At 48.0% G+C, this 17,238-nt stretch overlaps 1 protein-coding gene across 2 annotated transcripts in view; it reads left to right on the top strand.

Annotated features, from left to right (window-relative positions):
- Nucleotides 1–14,927, top strand: part of PARP1 (poly(ADP-ribose) polymerase 1) — a 47,440-nt gene extending 32,513 nt beyond the window's left edge. For both annotated transcript variants that reach the window (XM_032137733.2, XM_058430582.1), the window contains 10 exons: nt 1,329–1,457; nt 5,187–5,270; nt 7,351–7,473; nt 8,064–8,192; nt 9,604–9,702; nt 10,487–10,639; nt 11,572–11,699; nt 12,480–12,541; nt 13,541–13,655; nt 14,073–14,927. In XM_032137733.2, the coding sequence (XP_031993624.1) occupies nt 1,329–1,457; nt 5,187–5,270; nt 7,351–7,473; nt 8,064–8,192; nt 9,604–9,702; nt 10,487–10,639; nt 11,572–11,699; nt 12,480–12,541; nt 13,541–13,655; nt 14,073–14,154 (1,104 nt within the window). In that variant the 3' untranslated portion in view covers nt 14,155–14,927. The remainder of the gene's footprint in view (nt 1–1,328; nt 1,458–5,186; nt 5,271–7,350; nt 7,474–8,063; nt 8,193–9,603; nt 9,703–10,486; nt 10,640–11,571; nt 11,700–12,479; nt 12,542–13,540; nt 13,656–14,072) is intronic.
- The last annotated feature ends 2,311 nt before the right edge of the window (nt 14,928–17,238 follow it).

The following is a 17,238-nucleotide window of genomic DNA, read 5'->3' as shown; positions in this document are numbered from 1 at the left end:
TCCAAAATACTCTAATTTCAACACCTGATCAATACCAACAAAATTATTAATGAGAAAATTTCCCTTTTAGTTTTTTCTCTACTAAGTCTTTGAAATCTGGTGTATATTTTGCACCTACAGCACACCTCAGTTTGGCCAGTGGCTACTGTATTGGCCACTGGCTGCACCAATCCAGAGCATTATTTAAGGCTGCATTGAATCCCATCCGGTGCGTGGGCTAGAATTCATCATTAATCAGAACAGCTTCCTGCCTCCTGTTAGTCATTTAGATTGATTCTGGGCATTTACTGTAATGAAGCTGATATACATTTAAATATTTGTGTGCCTCTCTGATTGTTGTCATTACAAGTAGCTACTGGGTCATAAGGCAGATGCACTTAAATAAGGGTTTTGAACACATAGATAGTTTGCCCTCCAATGAAGTTACACCCAGAAGGTAACAGAGTACATTTAAGATGGTGTTTCAACACTGGGAGTAGGTCTACTATGAAGGTGACAGCAGCAGCCATGAACACTAACAACACAAGTTAGCTCTTGGGTAAGCCAGTCTGATTCCAGGTTCAAAGCCCAATGCCAATTCCTTTCACTCCAAATAACAAATTCCGTTTCAGTTGCTAGGGACACTGCTGAACAGAGCACAGTCTATGCCCTCATACAGTTCAAGTCTAAACAGTTAAAGCAGTTTCAGTACAGTGTGATCTTGATATAACCTGGGTTCTTCAGACAGTGGGGGGTGGAGTCTCAATAGTCTGTTAGGCAGTGTAGGAAGAGGACGGACAGCTAATGCTACGATGTGCTTTAACGCTGTCAGGCTGGCTGGCAGCGCATGGGACTGGTTGCTTGGTCCTTTGGGAATTTAGAGAAAGCTATATAAACTTAGTCTTGCAACCGGCCCTTGTGTGAGGAAGTGTAAGATAAAAGAGAAAGAATTTGTCCGTCAGTTTCATGTCCCATTGCTCCAAGGTTTGCCTCTACAGCTGCCCAGCACTTCCAGGTTGAGCATGAGTGGGCACTAGGCAGGTTCCCAGGCAGGGACCAGCAACCCCAAGGTGGGTCAGCCCATTGCAGATGCTGCAGTGGCAACTAGAATAAGAATCTGGAGCAGCCAAGAGAACTTCAGGGCAGGCACAGGAAGAGTCTGACCCATGTGCAGCATCAGGCACACTCATCCTGGCCACTGTTTTCCACACCTTTTTGATTAACACTCAGCTTTTTTTGCTGGTGGCACTCCAGCCTGTGTCCTTTGTCTGCAGCCCAGCCCCACAGACGCAGATACCTTGCTTGAGTTGTTGATTTGGGTCTCTTAGCAATGTGCTTTTTTCCTGAAGGATGAAGAGGCAGTGAAGAAGCTGACAGTAAATCCTGGCACCAAGTCCAAGCTCCCCAAGCCAGTTCAGGACCTCATCAAGATGATCTTTGATGTGGAAAGTATGAAGAAAGCCATGGTGGAGTATGAGGTTATTGCGCTTTATCATTTTATCTGTGAGCATTTGCTGTGGATGATTATTTGCTGAGCTAGTGAAGAGCTCTCTGCCTGTTCTTGTTTCTGTTTCAAAAACAGAATACGTTGGCTGTCAGCTTCTCGTACCTGTCCTTCAGTCTTAAATTGTGTGAGTGTTGGGGCCTGGAGTGGTTGCACTTTTGCAGAGGGTTGTTTGATTTGCAGTGAAGCATGTGGTGTGTTGGAGAGAGCTGTTCGCTGGTCTAGTCCCCTTTATACTCTTTTTTTTTTTTTTTTTTTTTTTTTTTGAGACAGAGTCTTACCATGTTGTTGCCCAAGCTGGTCTCCAACTGCTGAGCTCAAGTGATCCACCCACCTCTGTCTCCCCAAATGCTAGGAATATAGGTGTGAGCCACCGTGCCCGGCCCACCCTTTGTATTTTTCCCCTCCTTCATACTGTGGCAGGGTGTATTAGCCATGCTTCCTTTGTGGCCCAACCAAACCAACCAACTGGAGTTACCATGGGAAGTGCAAGACAGCCCACTTAGAGTAAAAGAAAATTGCTGTGACACTTGATTCGTAAGACAAAATTCATACCAGTTTTTAAAAGGTTGGCAGCGGGGTGGGGGTGATGGTTGTTGGATTAGTCATGCTTCTGTCCAGGGCAGAATGGCAGAGACTGCAGGCAGAGGCTCCGTGTTTACTGTCTGTTCTCCTTCTCATCTCTGCTCTCCCCCCGGGAGATGAGTGCAAAAGGGTGGCCCCCTTGTTCTTGCTGCTCCTAGCATCAGAGCTCTTAAGTACTGACCCTGGGGGCCTTCAGAGCAGAGATGGTCCCACCTGGCCAGCAAACACCCTCTCCTCTCTTCCCTAGCTGCTGAACCCAGAAGCTTCAGGCTGCTCTGAAAAACAAGCAGCTGTGATGTATTTGGTCATTCCCTTTGTTCTAGGCTCCTAGGAACCAGTGGAGGTTGAAAGTCTCAGATCAGCCTTGAGCATTCCACCCTTCTCCATGGGGTTGCTCCCTTCACGCTCACGTTCTGCTGTCTTCCCAAGTCCTTCCTCCTAGAACCTCCTGGCCTGCCTTAGAGCTGGGAGGACAGAGGGTCAAAACTGGGCGGTATAAACCACTGGCAGCCTAAGCCCCATGGACATCAGGGCCAACCCAGTATCTCCCTGCCAAGAGCTCAGCCTAGCAGGAATGCTCACACCTGTGCTGTTGTAGAGTGGAGTGTTGAGTTACGTCCTCTACCGGGTTTAAAAAATGGCCAGGGCTTGTTCGCTGTGCTTGTTCAAATCGCTATGTAATCTGACTTTTGTTTATGAGGTCTACTCGTGTGAACAACTTATGGGTGGGCTCACTGAGAATGAGGGACAGGTGGAGGGAAAGGTTGAGAGGTGCTACGGTAAGGGAGAAGAGGGGCTCGTTGCATTCACATTTTGAAGTCCTGCACATGATTTCCAGTCTCCCACACCTTGGTCTATCTGTGATTCATAGAAGCTGTCAGCTATTCTCAAACCCAAGTCCTTGCCTGTGAAATGTTGTTTCTGTTGTTGTTTTGTGTTTGGTTTGGTTTGGTCTGGTTTGGTTTGAGATGGAGTTTCACTCTCTTCGCCTGGGCTGGAGTGCAATGCACGATCTCGGCTCATTGTAACCTCAGCCTCCTGGGTTCAAGCGATTCTCCTGCCTCTCAGCCTCCCGAGTAGCTGGGGACTACAGGTGTGCACCACTGTACCTGGCTAATTTCTTTTTATTTTTAGTAGAGATGGAGTTTCACCATTTGGCCAGGCTGGTCTTGAACTCCTAACCTCAGGTGATCCACCTGCCTCAGCCTCCCAAAGTGCTGGGATTACAGGCGTGAGCCATGGCACCCAGCCTGAAATGACATTTTAATGTTTTTCACTGGACAGGTAACTAGTTTAGCAGGAAGAAAAGGGACAGGGGCACTGCTTGCTGAAACAAGCTAAAAGGCAGCTAGCTAGAAGTGTGTGGAAAGCGGGGTGCCCACTCCTGACCTCAGAGGGGTCCATGTGGGATTGGGGTAACCATGTAGAGAAGTAGACACGGTGGCCCTCAGGGCTTCATCCCCAGCACCAGGGGAACCTGACTCTCCCTGTGAGGAGGGCACATCCTGAGTCCAGAAGGGAATGGGTTCCAGGCAGTCAGGACACATGGTGGGGGGCAGGGTTCCAGGCTGCAGCCCTAGGAGCCTCCTTTTGGCTGCAGCTGGGGCTCGTGGGTCCCCAGTGCGAAGGTGTTTCTCCCACTTTTCTGTTTCTCTCTAAACTGGGCAGCTGTGGAGCCACTGCTCCCAGCCCACCATCCAGCGCTGTGCCTGAGTTTCTTTTCCAGTAGTGAGGGCGGCCTGTGTGGATGGAGCCCACTTCTTATTCTTAGTCTGTGCGTATGTTTTGAGAGGTGTACAATTAGGGAAACTAGGTATTTTCTTTTTTTTTACATAAACACCAGAATTACACAGCTTGGAAAATGTCACGCCCTTCAGAGCTCTGCCCTCACTCTGGCCATGCTGTGCCGTCAGAATTTCTTTTGGGATTCCTTCTTGAGAATTGCTTTCAGAGCTGATTGAGGGTCCATACCAAAGTCACTCTGTTCTTTTATTGTACCTTGTTCTTGGCTTGAAATAGATTATCCACTTTCTTCCCCAGATGTGGCTCCGGCTACTTAATTCTTGCCAGAAATCAGATCTTCCCTTAGAATGGAGTTTGCACTGTTGAGGGTACAGGGAAGCCCATGTCAGGGCTTGTGGATGTTATTAGAAGCTGTTGGCTCCTGGTCGGTGTCTGATGAGCTGTGAGCACTTTTCACATCCTTTTATTTAATTTTATCACCATAGCAGTTCCATTTCTAAGGTTCCTGTTCAGTTCTTTGTTCCAAGCACTGCAGGAAGTGCTGGACATGCAGAAATGGACAGGCACAGTCGCGGCCCCCAGGGAGCTCAGAAGGGTCTATTGGCAAAGCCCCGGAGACGTCTCAGGATACAGAGTGTGGGGCCCATTGGTACACAGGTGTCTCCACGCGGGGGCTGAGCCAAATAGGCAGGGCTGCTCGCAAAAGGGAGTGAGTGCCTTTTAAGGAAGGTGGCCCCACTTAACAAATGGAAAATGAAGGCTGCAGATCTCATGCTTTTTCCACTGCAGCTTCTCTTGATGGCAGGCAGTTCCCAAGATATGAGCAGTAGCAATATTTGTTGGAGGTGACTGATCTGAAAGGGACAGCATTGATTTGAATGTAAGTCCTTAAGTTCAGGAGTGTGTCCTTTTTAAAAATAGTGTTCAACACTTGAAAACTCTTGGTTGTTTTCCAGCTGGGAACGCAGGGGTGCATTTAACTAACTGCCTTGGCTCTGGGACCCCCAGGGAAGGTCACTGGGTAGGGGGGGTCAGCATGATTTATGAGCCCTCATCTGCACATCAGAATTGGATGGGAATTATGCTGTATCTTCGTCCAGACGTGCTGGGCTGTTTGAAACTGGGCATAGGGGCAGAGGAGACATGGTTGGCTAAGCCCAGCCATAAAGGAAGTGAGCAAGAATCTTCAGACACACTGCCATCCCTCATGGTGGGGCGACAAACTCTGGATTTGGGTCACTGGTATCCTCAGGAAATCCCAGCAGTCTCCTGACTGCTCCTATTGGGGGCCTGAGGGTGGGCTGCCCGGTCCAGCTCTCCTGCGATCACACTGCGCAGTGCCCAGCTTTCAGAGCGAAATCCCCTGTCTCCTCAGATCGACCTTCAGAAGATGCCCTTGGGGAAGCTGAGCAAAAGGCAGATCCAGGCCGCATACTCCATCCTCAGTGAGGTCCAGCAGGTAAGCACAGGGCCACCAGGGGCCTCCTGGAACCCTCCTCTGGCCGACTTAGCGGGTGAGACCTGGGGGTGGCAGGGGTAACATTTACTCAAGGTTAAGAAACTGGAAGTACTGAACTGCACTTCACAAGGGTTTAGGTTTTTTTCAGTTCAATAAATGACAAGTGCCTGCTACTTACAAAAGTTTATCACAAAACTAATGAATAGCAACATTTTCAGTTGTCAGATACGTAGTAAACTGACTATAAACTTGAAGACGTTGGTTACCCTCTCTCTTAAAAGTAAAGTTATCCCTCTATATCCTCGGGGATTGGTTCCAGGACTCCCTTGGGGTCACCAAAATTCACTCATGCTCAAGTCCTAGAGTCTGCCCTGCAGAACCCATGGAGGAGAAAAGTTGGCCCTGCACATCTGTGGGTCTTGCATCCTGAGATTTTTTTGGGGGGTGGTGGGATTTTTCTTTGTTCTTTTTTCAGACAGTCTCGCTCTGTCTCCCAGGCTGGAGTGCAATCTCAGCTCACTGCAACCTCCACCCCCAGGTTCAAGCAGTTCTCGTGCCTCAGACTCCCAAGTAGCTGGGGTTACAAGCGTGGGCCACCACACCCGGCTAATTTTTTTGTATTTTTAGTAGAGGTGGGGTTTCACTATGTTGGCCAGACTGGTCTCGAACTCCTCCTGGGTTCAAGTGATCCTCCCGCCTCAGCCTCCCAAAGTGCTGGGATTACAGGCATGAGCCACCACACATGGCCTGAGAATACTATATTTTTTATCTGAGTTTGGTTGAATTCTCAAATGCAGAGCCCACAGGTGTAGAGAGCTAACTGTATTTATTGAAAACATCTGTGTATAAGTGGACCCGCATACTTCAAATCGATTGTTCAAGGGTCATCTGTGTTGTAGTTTTTGTTTTATGTGTCCTTAAGAGTTAGGCAGAGTTTATTTTGCAGTTACTAGGAAGTCAGCAAATGGAACCTCTTTCATTCATGTTATTTCAAAATTCTTTGAGCATCTTTCAAGGTCTCCCAGTCCCAGAGCCTTCCGGCTATATCCTGGAGGGGCTGGAGGGTTCCGCTTATATTCGTGGGTGGGTGCAGGCCTGGCCTATAGAAAGAAGGACAGCACACGGGAAGCAGAAGTGGGCCCAGGCAGCGGGCTTTCTGGCTGGTGCTGGAGAAAAGGCCCTGAACCGGATTTGTCAACTCCAGTTACAGCTGGCTCTGAGCAGTGAACCTCTCTCCTTGTTCCTCACTGACTGAGAACTTGCAAGGCTTTCCTCAGCCCCAGCTTCTTCCCATGCAATAGTCTTCAGGTAGAAGAGCTGGAATAGCATCCCTACCCATTGCCACAGCCACCTAGGCAGCACAGATGGAAGTTGTATGACTTGGTGAAGTCTATGTCACAGCCAGAAGCAGGCGTGGGGCTTCAGACCTGCTGGGTGCCACTTCATATCCCCTTGACCTTCTTGTGGTCACCTAGGCTGTCTGCCAAATTCCTGGAATCCCAGTGGCCCCACTCTTCCATCTCTGTGCGTTTTTTGTGCACCCTTTGCATACAGAGCACCAAGTGACACCGGCAGTAAGTGTAAGGTTGCTTAGCCTTTTTGTGCCTGGCCACTTCAACCTCCAGGTACAGTAAAAACTAATTCCAATGAAGGTCAGTGGAGGCAGGGAGCCTGACTGAATTTTATAGCGATGGGCAACCTCCTCCCAACATTTTATTATGAAAATGTTTCAAACATACAAAAAGTTGAAGGAATTTTACAGCAATAGTCATGAGCCCACCACCTAGATTGTACAGTTAACATTTTGCATAGTTGTGGCGGGGTTTCAAATGTCTGTAACTGCACAGTTCTTTGTACAAATGAAACTTCATGGGAGAAGCCCATCACGTGTTGAGCAGTGCTTTTTGAGGATGGGGGTCCTGCCCTGCTCTTTAACAGGAAGGTGGTCTTCTGGTCGTTTCCCATGCGTCTGGCATGTGCACATACCACGCTACTTCTGGACCTGCTAGAAGAGAAAGCCTGGCTGGGGGCTCGGAGCTGCTCCCTCAGTCTTGCGTTCCTTCTGTCCCCTCCTCTCCAGGCGCTGTCTCAGGGCAACAGCGACTCTCAGATCCTGGATCTCTCAAACCGCTTTTACACCCTGATCCCCCACGACTTCGGGATGAAGAAGCCTCCGCTCCTGAACAATGCAGACAGTGTGCAGGTAGCGCAAGGGTTCAGAAGGGACTGCAGGTCTGCTGGGCTGGGGTGTGACTCCCTTGCAACTGTCCCTCCCTGTCGTGATCCCTGAGGGCAGCGCCAATGCTGGGAGGGCCACCCTCTTGCTCTTGTTTTGAAGTTGGGTTTCTACCCACATTGATGGAGGCAGAGCTGTTTTTCCTGCCCCTGTTCTACCAAATCCATTGGGGCAAGAGCTGTTGGAGAGGGAGAGCCTCTCCCTCATAACAGCATCTTCCTCCCCATTTTCCCTCCCTGCCTTTTAAGAGAGCTCCTGGCTCAGGACCCATCTGTCTAAAGTACCTTCATTATAGGTCCCAAATGTCAGCATGTACAAGAGGAAAGACAGTTCTTTCACCTCTCAACTCCCCCAGGCCTCAAGGCCTTGTTAGCATTCCAGAAAGTCCTTATGAGCTCTCACTATGTGCAGCAGGTAACAGGCTGGCCCTGACCAGCAGGAAGGTTTGCCCTTCACTGTGTTGGATGTTCTCTGCATGTAGGTTTTCTCTGCCACCTGGGTGAGTCTGTCTCACTCACCATGATACCTAAGTCCGGGGCTTTCTTTTGCTCCTCCAGGCCAAGGTGGAAATGCTTGACAACCTGCTGGACATCGAGGTGGCCTACAGTCTGCTCAGGGGAGGGTCTGATGATAGCAGCAAGGACCCCATCGATGTCAACTATGAGAAGCTCAAAACTGACATTAAGGTAATAGGGTCAGGCCTTCCTCAAGCATCTTAACCTCTCATCCTGAGAGCAGCGGTCCCAAACTTGCATGTATGTTAGGATCTCCTGGAAAGCTTGTTAAGACAGATGGCTGGTGCCCAATAATTCACTTTTCTAGCAAGTTCCTGGACATTGCTGCTGGTGGTCCTTTGAGAACCTCTGGGCATTTCACATGTAGATAATGCACCTTGTTTGCAAAGCAGCCTTCCAAGCCAGCACCTCAGCTTGGCGTACAAATTGATTTTTGAGGGTCTTACCAAAAGTTCCTTTTTTTTTTTCCCCTCTCTTTAATCTAGAGAGGAGCTCTGTTTTTCTAAATCCTTATAGCTTGAACTTTTAGAAGGCTTATTACCGGTGTCCATTTCAGAAGTGGAAATGCTTGATGGCAGCTGTAATAAGAACATAATGCTTGGGTTCATTTTTCTCTGGAGCTGAAGTGGCTTGTGTTGGCACACACAGTCTCTGAACACCCTGCTTAGACCAACTAGAGGAGGGATTTTTGCCTCAGCTTCTAGATGGCCTGGTCCTTGAGCCTGTCTCCACACTCATGTGCCCCATTGTCCTCAGCCCATTCCCTGCAGTGTTGCAGGGGTTCAGGTGGGCTAGAGTATGTTGAGTCTGGTACCAGTTGTTTACATCGCTAAAGAAAGAGCCTTGGCTTCTTTCCTAGGACAAAGTATAGATGTATGGGTCCAATTGGACCAAGATACCACATGTCATTTGTTTTGCCCCTGGACCACCTTCCTGATGGGAAAACTGTAGGTGTGGTTCTTTGTGAAGGGATTCTTATTCTCTTTTTACAATTCTGAAGCCTTTTAATTAAAAGACAGTGAGGTAGACCAGCATTCCTAGGTTTTCTGAACTCTGAATACAAATATGAACATAAAACATAACTAGTCTCCTCCATAATACTCAGGCTTACTTAGCATAGATTACATCAGCTATTTGACAGATGCTTGTTAGGCTTGTGCTCTGAGCCAGGGATAATTTTAATTGCACATCATAGCTGTGACTTCCTCTGGTCCATTGTGTTTTAACTCATGCTGAGCTGGACTCTCTTCCAGGAGCCAATTGCTTGTTCTGGAGATGCCCTGTTCACTGAGAGTGAACCCCATATTCTAGCTTCCCTGATATCCCAAAATATAGCATTTTAAGACAAAAAGGAACCCTGAGGTTCTCTAGCAGCCCAAGTAGATGAAGAGGTGGAGGCTCAGGGAAGTGGAGCCACTGGCCCAGGATCTGCCCAGCCCACAGGCCTGGGACACAGGCTCTCGGTCATGCCTGGCTTCCTTTGAGGAGTGTGCTTTTAGCTGTGCATCGACTGAGTCTGAGCATTCCTCTGTAGCTCTCCTGGGGTCTCCTTTGTGCTAATCCCAAGATTCTGTTTACCCAGGTGGTTGACAGAGATTCTGAAGAAGCCGAGATCATCAGGAAGTATGTTAAGAACACTCATGCAACCACACACAATGCGTATGACTTGGAAGTCATCGATGTAAGAATCCCTTCTTCCCCCACTTTCTTCTGTGTCCTGCCAGCTTTTCCCTGCCCACTCCTCCAACCTGGGCCTGGGTAGAAAAGAGCAGTTTATTTACTTTAAATAACCCAAAGAAGTGACTCATTTGTTCAGTAGAAAAATTAGTAGTCTTTTTTTTTTTTTTTTTTTTGACACGGAGTCTCACTCTGTCACCCAGGCTGGAGTGCAGTGGTGCAATCCCGGCCTGCTGCAGCCTCTGCCTCCCGGGTTCAAGTGATTCTCCTGTCTCAGCCTCCAGAGTAGCTGGGATTACAGGCGTGAGCCACCACACCCGGCTAATTTTTGTATTCTTAGTAGAGACAGGGATTCACTATGTTGGCCAGGCTGGTCTTGAACTCCTGACCTCAGATGATCCACCCGCCTTGGCCTCCCAAAGTGCTGGGATTATAAAATTAGCAGTCTTATACAGTAGTTTGGGGATGGCTTTTTATTCTGTTTTAAAGGACATTTCCTGTCCCCAAACCTGGTCTCAGAACATAGATTATCAGAGGTCCAAGATAAAGTTCCTCAAGTGCACATCTGCTGCACAGTAATACTAACTAGCAATGGCTGGGCTCTGCTGGGCAGGACCTGGACCTTCCATCCCAGTCTTGGGGAAAGCATTTTTTACATTGCAGTAGACCTTAAGTCTTCTAGCCTTAGGGACAGCCGGTCATTTCTCCTGTATCCAGTCCTGTCTTTCAGTCAACCAGAGTAACAAATGGCTTCTTTTGTCCTTCCCTTTGTTTACTACTCCAACCAGATCTTTAAGATAGAGCGTGAAGGCGAATGCCAGCGTTACAGGCCCTTTAAGCAGCTTCATAACCGAAGATTGCTGTGGCACGGGTCCAGGACCACCAACTTCGCTGGGATCCTGTCCCAGGGTCTTCGGATAGCCCCGCCTGAAGCGCCCGTGGTATGTGCCTGGCCTGGCGAGGGGTGGGCAATACCTGTCTCCGCAGGTGTCTCCATAAAGAACTTTGAGTAAGAGGCCTAGTTGGCTTAGGGGGATTCTGCCAGACATCCTTTCTTGAGGCCTTCACCCTTTTATCCTCCTGACCCTAACCCTGTCAGGGGTTTCAAACACAGTATCTGGAACAAAGGAGGTAGAGCATCCAGGCCAGGGCCTGCTGCAGATGCTAATCGGGTGTGTTGACAAGCAAAGAACAGACACGTGGCTACAGGCCAAGCTGAGTACAGGCTTACCTCTACCACTTCCCAGCCGGGCCACCTCTGAGTGTCAGTGTCTTCAGCAGGAAAACGTAGCGATGAATGAGTAAGGCTTTAGCTAGACACGAGGGATCGTGATGCCACCTGCTGGATTCTAGATGGGTCCACCTGGACAGGGCCTACTAAGCCTCTCGTTTCACAGTTGTAGAATGAGGAGGAGAGAAGTTTAAATGATTTTCTCTGGTGCTGTGCAGTAGTGTTTAACGGAAAAATGGCCTACCTTTTGTGAACCTCGTGTTTCATTTACAAAAGGGAATAAAAATACCAGCCTGCATTCCTTGGGTGTTGACAGGCGCTAGTTTAAGTAACATTGATGAGTTCATTCCGTCCTCACAGCAGCTCCATGAGATTATGTTCCCCATTTGAGAAAAGAGGCAAGTAGAGTCCAGAGAGGTTATGTAGCTTCTTGCAGCTCCTCGGCACCTGGCAGAGCTAGGATCTGAGCAGCCTGGCTTGTGAGCTAAAACTTTGGTATTTCCTCACCATGGGCATTGTGAGAATTAGAAGTGACGGATTGCAGCACTTAGCTGGGTGGCTTGCTCAAGTTGGCACTCAGTGAACAGCTGCTCCTAATTTCCCATCAGAAGATTCTCAGCTGTCCCTTTTCCAACCTTCCAGACAGGCTACATGTTTGGTAAAGGGATCTATTTCGCTGACATGGTCTCCAAGAGTGCCAACTACTGCCATACATCTCAGGGAGACCCAATAGGCTTAATCCTGTTGGGAGAAGTTGCCCTTGGAAACATGTGAGTAAACCTGGCTCTGGGACTGATGGCATTTCATGGGGACAGATGGAATGGGCTATAGGCAGAACTCCCTTTGGCTGGGAGAGTGGAAATTCCCCACTGCAGTTACTGGACCCACCAATTAGGATTCTTTTCTTATAAGTAGCAGAATCCAATTCAAGTTAAGGGAACAAGGGAGATACAAGGATACTCCAGGAAATGCAAGGGCAGGAACACAACCAGGCCTCCAGAGCTGGCAGTGTCTTCCCTCCATGGACTGGGAAGCAGAGAGATTGAGTTGCACAAAGGATGATCCCCCAGGCCGCCGCCTCCACTCACCAGTGTTTCAGTTTTCTTAGACCAACCCAAATGGAACTGGAATCTTAATCCCACTTCCAGATTCTCCACAGAAAAAGATCTGATTAGTCCAGCTTGATTTGGACATCCACCCTGGTCCTGTGAACTGTAACCAAAAGCACAGGGTCATGTAAAAGGCCAGGGGTCTGGGGACTGTGGAATGTGGACGGAAACACAGAGCTGCTGAGCACCACTCCAAACAGGGCCTTTCCTTGAAAATGGCCCCATGGCAGTGATCGCTGGGCACAAAATGTTCAGCCACAACTGCCGCTTCAGGTTCTGGAGCAGTTCCAGAAACTCAGGAGGGAGCCTGAGCAGTTAAGATGGTCTGGGTTTTGTGAGCTTTTATCTCATCTCTATATCTGATCTTATTCTCCTAATCAAACTGTTGGTTTTGAGAGCCCATTGTGAAGGCCTCTTCTGAGACTGTCCTCTTTTGAATAGGTATGAACTGAAGCACGCTTCACATATCAGCAAGTTACCCAAGGGCAAGCACAGTGTCAAAGGTAAAGTGTTTCCAAAGCTGTTGCTACAGCCCAAGGCACCCTGGACAGCACAGAAGCGGGGGGCTTGCTGTCCTGAGAAGGCTGCCTTGTGGCTGGCTGTCAAACAGCTGGAGATTCATTTTATCTTTTCGGGTATGTGTGGTGTTGTTGTTGTTTGGGGGGTGGTAGTGGTGATTAATATGCTGCAGCTGACCATGATTGGAGGTTCGTTTTATTTATTTTTGAAAAAAAAAAAAAATAGGCAAGCTCTATAGCAGGAGGTTCATTTTCAAAAACAGTTCACTCTCTGTGGCTGCAGCTGGTGTCACAGATGCCACAGGAGAATCTTGGTGCAGGCACCAGTAACCAGGTGCATGGGTTTCGGCTTTAACCTAACTTGTAGCTACAGCAGTGAGGGACCTCTCGTGACATAGTAGTGCCTGGCGCATCTTGGATTGCTAGAATTTGCAGCATATGATTTAGAACCTTCCACTGCCTGGTTGAAGTGGCCGCTTTGAAATTCTATTGAGCTGAAATGTGATCCTGTAGGGAGGGTACTGCCACTGTTATTAAACTCAGTGAAGGTTGATGCCCTGGGAACATTGATTTATTGCCTTAGTTTTATATCTGAAGAAAGATAGAGCATGTCTTTAAAATGAGCACATGAGGCTGGGTGTGGTGGATCACCTGAGGTCAGGAGTTCGAGACCATCCTGGCCAACATAGTGAAACCCTGTCTCTACTAAAATGCAGAAAATTAGCTGGATGTGGTGGCACGCACCTGTAATCTCAGCTACTCAGGAGGCTGAGGCACGAGAATTGCTTGAATCCGGGAGGCGGAGGTTGCACTGAGCTGAAATCACGCCATTGCACTCCAGCCTGGGCGACAGAGTGAGACTCTATCTCAGAAAGGAAAAAAAAAAAAAGACCACATGGACTCAACGTCAAATAGCTCATCTCCCTGGAAGCTTTGCCACATCTGCTCTCACAGTTCATGTCACTTGTGACTTCTGTTTTTCAGGTTTGGGCAAAACTACCCCTGACCCTTCAGCTAGCATTAGTCTGGATGGTGTAGAGGTTCCTCTTGGGACCGGGATTTCATCTGGTGTGAATGACACCTGTCTACTATATAACGAGTATCCTTTCTTGAGTATGCTGTGTGAGCACAAAGGGATGTTCTCGAGCTACAGAGTCACTTACGTGCTGTCAGATTACCCGGGGCGGACGAGGATTAGAGGCTGTCCTGTAGTGTGTCCCATGGTGACTGTTTCTCTTCCGTGGTCCCTCCCTGTGCATAGCCTGGCTTACGGGGTATGACCTTCCCCCAGTTTCCAGAGGATGATCTCCTCTCCTCAGTCTGCCTGAAGAAGACTTAGAGTAACTTTCAGGCTGGCATTGAGCATCCTGCCAGCCCCGGGGAGATGAGGCAACCCAGCCCCATGAAGAGGCCTTAGAGTTCAGGCTGGCACTGAGCGTCCTGCCAGCCTGGGGGAGATGAGGCACATGTACCCTCTGTTGTATGGCTGTTGGCTCCTTAACAAGCTTTCCCTCAGGTACATTGTCTACGATATTGCTCAGGTAAATCTGAAGTATCTCCTGAAACTGAAATTCAATTTTAAGACCTCCCTGTGGTAACTGGGAGAGGTGGCCGAGTCACACCCGGTGGCTCTGGTATGAATTCACCCGAAGCGCTTCTGCACCAACTCACCTGGCTGGCCAAGTTGCTGATGGGTAGTACCTGTACTAAACCTCCTCAGAAAGGATTTTACAGAAACGCGTTAAAGGTTTTCTCTAACTTCTCAAGTCTCCCTTGTTTTGTGTTGTGTTTGTGGGGAGGGGTTGTTTTGGGGTTGTTTTTGTTTTTTCTTGCCAGGTAGATAAAACTGACATAGAGAAAAGGCTGGAGAGAGACTCTGTTTGCATAGACTAGTCCTGTGGAAAAAACCAAGCTTCATTAGAATGTCTGCCTTACTGGTTTCCCCAGGGAAGGAGAAATACGCTTCCACCCTTTTTTCTAAGTGTTCGTCTTTAGTTTTGATTTTGGAAAGATGTTAAGCATTTATTTTTAGTTAAAAATAAAAACTAATTTCATACTATTTAGATTTTCTTTTTTATCTTGCACTTACTGTCCCCTTTTTAGTATTTTTGTTTGCCTCTTTGTGGTGAGGGGTGTGGGAAGACCAAAGGAAGGAACGCTGACAGTTTCTCATACTTAGAAACAAAAAGAGCTTTCCTTCTCTAGGAATACTGAACATGGGAGCTCTTGAAATATGTAGTATTAAAAGTTGCATTTGAAATTCTTGACTTTCTTATGGGCACTTTTGTCTTCCAAATTAAAACTCTACCGCAAATACACTTATCCGAGGGCTAATAGTAATACTCGATTAAAAATGCAGATGCCTTCTCTATTTGTGTATTGCGTGTCTGGTCTCATTCTGACTACAGATATGGTTAATCTTCACAGTGCAAGGTCCCAAGAGACTTTGAGGGGATTGTTTCTACCCTTATCTGTGAAACCCCAGAACGTGCCAGGCAGCAAATAACATTGCTTAATGGGAATGCCCCACCTACGGGTGGGCCAAGCACCAGGCATAGGAGACACTTTTTTTTTTTTTTTTCCGCTTATCAGATGCATTGTGGTGATCAACCCATCCTGCTCTCTGGAGGACTGCCTTTCATATACCACGTTGCCTCGTACAACTACTCTACATTTGAGAATCATACTTAAATGTTTACGTTTCAATTGCCTGAAAGCAGGGCCAGTGTCTTATGTCACTTCTGACCTTTTACAGAAGGGGACAAGTGAGGTAGTGGCTCACACCTGTAATCCCAGTGCTTTGGGAGGCTGAGGTGGGAGGATCATTTGAGGCCAGGAGTTCAAGACCAGCACCTTTGACCTGGAGACCCTCTCCTGATTATCCAGCAATCCAGGCTCTTCGGCTCCTGGGCTCCTGAGTATTCTGCACTCTTTTTTTTTTTTTTTTTTCTTGAGACGGAGTCTTGCTGTGTCGCCCAGGCTGGAGTGCAGTGGCGCAATCTCGGCTCACTGCAAGCTCCGCCTCCCGGGTTCACGCCATTCTCCTGCCTCAGCCTCTCCGAGTAGCTGGGACTACAGGCACCCGCCACCATGCCTGGCTAATTTTTTGTATTTTTAGTAGAGACGGGGTTTCACCGTGGTCTCGATCTCCTGGCCTCGTGATCCGCCCGCCTCGGCCTCCCAAAGTGCTGGGATTACAAGCGTGAGCCACCGCGCCCAGCCTGCACTCTTTACCTTTTTTTTTTTGAGACGGAGTCTTGCTCTGTCGCCCAGGCTGGAGTGCAGTGGCGCGATCTCGGCTCACTGCAAGCTCCTACCTTTTTTTTTTATCAGCACAGAAACAGGCAATTACCCTCACAGTACCTGATTAAATAAGTATTTTTAGGTTGGAGTGATTACTTAATGGGTTCCCTGTAATCAAAACTGGTTTCTTTTTTTAAGGAAGATTCACATTTCTCAATCTATTTTCCTTTCAAAAGAGAGAAATTAGCATTTTATGTTTTAGTATACACATTCTGCTTTTCTCTCTTCACTTTAAAAAAATTCAAGTCCTGGCCGGGTGCAGTGGCTCACGCCTGTAATCCCAACACTTTGGGAGACCAAAGCAGGCGGATCACGAGGTCAGAAGATGGAGACTATCTTCGCCAACTGGTGAAATTCCGTCTGTACTAAAAATACAAAAATTAGCTGGACATGGTGGCACGCACCTGTAATCCCAGCTACTCAGGAGGCTGAGGCAGGAGAATGGCTTGAACCCGGGAGTCAGAGGTTGCAGTGAGCTGAGATCATGTGTGCCAACAGAGCGAGACTCCGGTCTTAAAAAAAAAATTCAAGTCCTATCTCAGGGTAGCAACTAAAATGTGAGAATTTAATTTAAAAATTAAAGCCAACCGCAAACCCGGGGTTGGAGCCTGCAGTGAGCCGAGACTGTGCCACTGCACTCCAGCCTGGGCAACACGGCGAGACTCCGTCTCAAAAAAAAAAAATAAATAAAGCCAACCTTGCATAGAAACTCGGGGTACTCCATGAGAGAAGAGAGAGGTGCAGCCCTCTGCCCCTCCTGGTGAGCTGCCCTCCTCCTGCCTTTGTGCCTGGAAGTGCCCTTGGCCAACAGTAGTTGCCCAAGGCAGTACTGGGCTCACATTTCAGAGCACACTGTTCCACACAGTGGTGCGTGCATACATCTATAAAAGATGCACTACGTACACAGTAGTGTTTTAGCCAATGTGCTAGCCAATGAATTCTGCATCAGTGGTTATCTCTTGCTACACAAGAGGTGAAGAACCATTCCTTCAGCATCTCAGAGCACTCAGGCGAAGCTGCTATAGAAATTTGCCTGGAACTTTGCCTTAGGGCAAACCTCAAGTACTGCTTTTAGGAATGAAATCTAATGGTGGCCTGGTCCCTGGTGCGTGCATAGTATGTACTCAGTGTTAACTGTTTACACCAAAAGCCTGGAAGCTGCATTGTCTTTTGGCCTTCAGAAATCTTTTAACTGTTAAGATCTGAACATTGGGAATCATTCACCTCTGACCTGTTGGGCTGGTTTTATTCCACTCTATAAAGTACACCCAGGTGCTTTAGGAGTTCACATTTCTCAAAGTGGTGAGAATCTGAATCCCCCAGATCTTGTACCTACCTTTTAGAATTGTCTCGAGAGTGTGTGTGCTGATTCTCTTAAA

The sequence above is a fragment of the Hylobates moloch genome, unplaced genomic scaffold (genome assembly GCF_009828535.3).
Source record: "Hylobates moloch isolate HMO894 unplaced genomic scaffold, HMol_V3 SCAFFOLD_18, whole genome shotgun sequence".
In the NCBI taxonomy this organism is placed as follows: domain Eukaryota; kingdom Metazoa; phylum Chordata; class Mammalia; order Primates; family Hylobatidae; genus Hylobates; species Hylobates moloch.
Note: the sequence above shows the minus strand (reverse complement) of the source record. Positions and strands in the feature narration are given on the sequence as shown.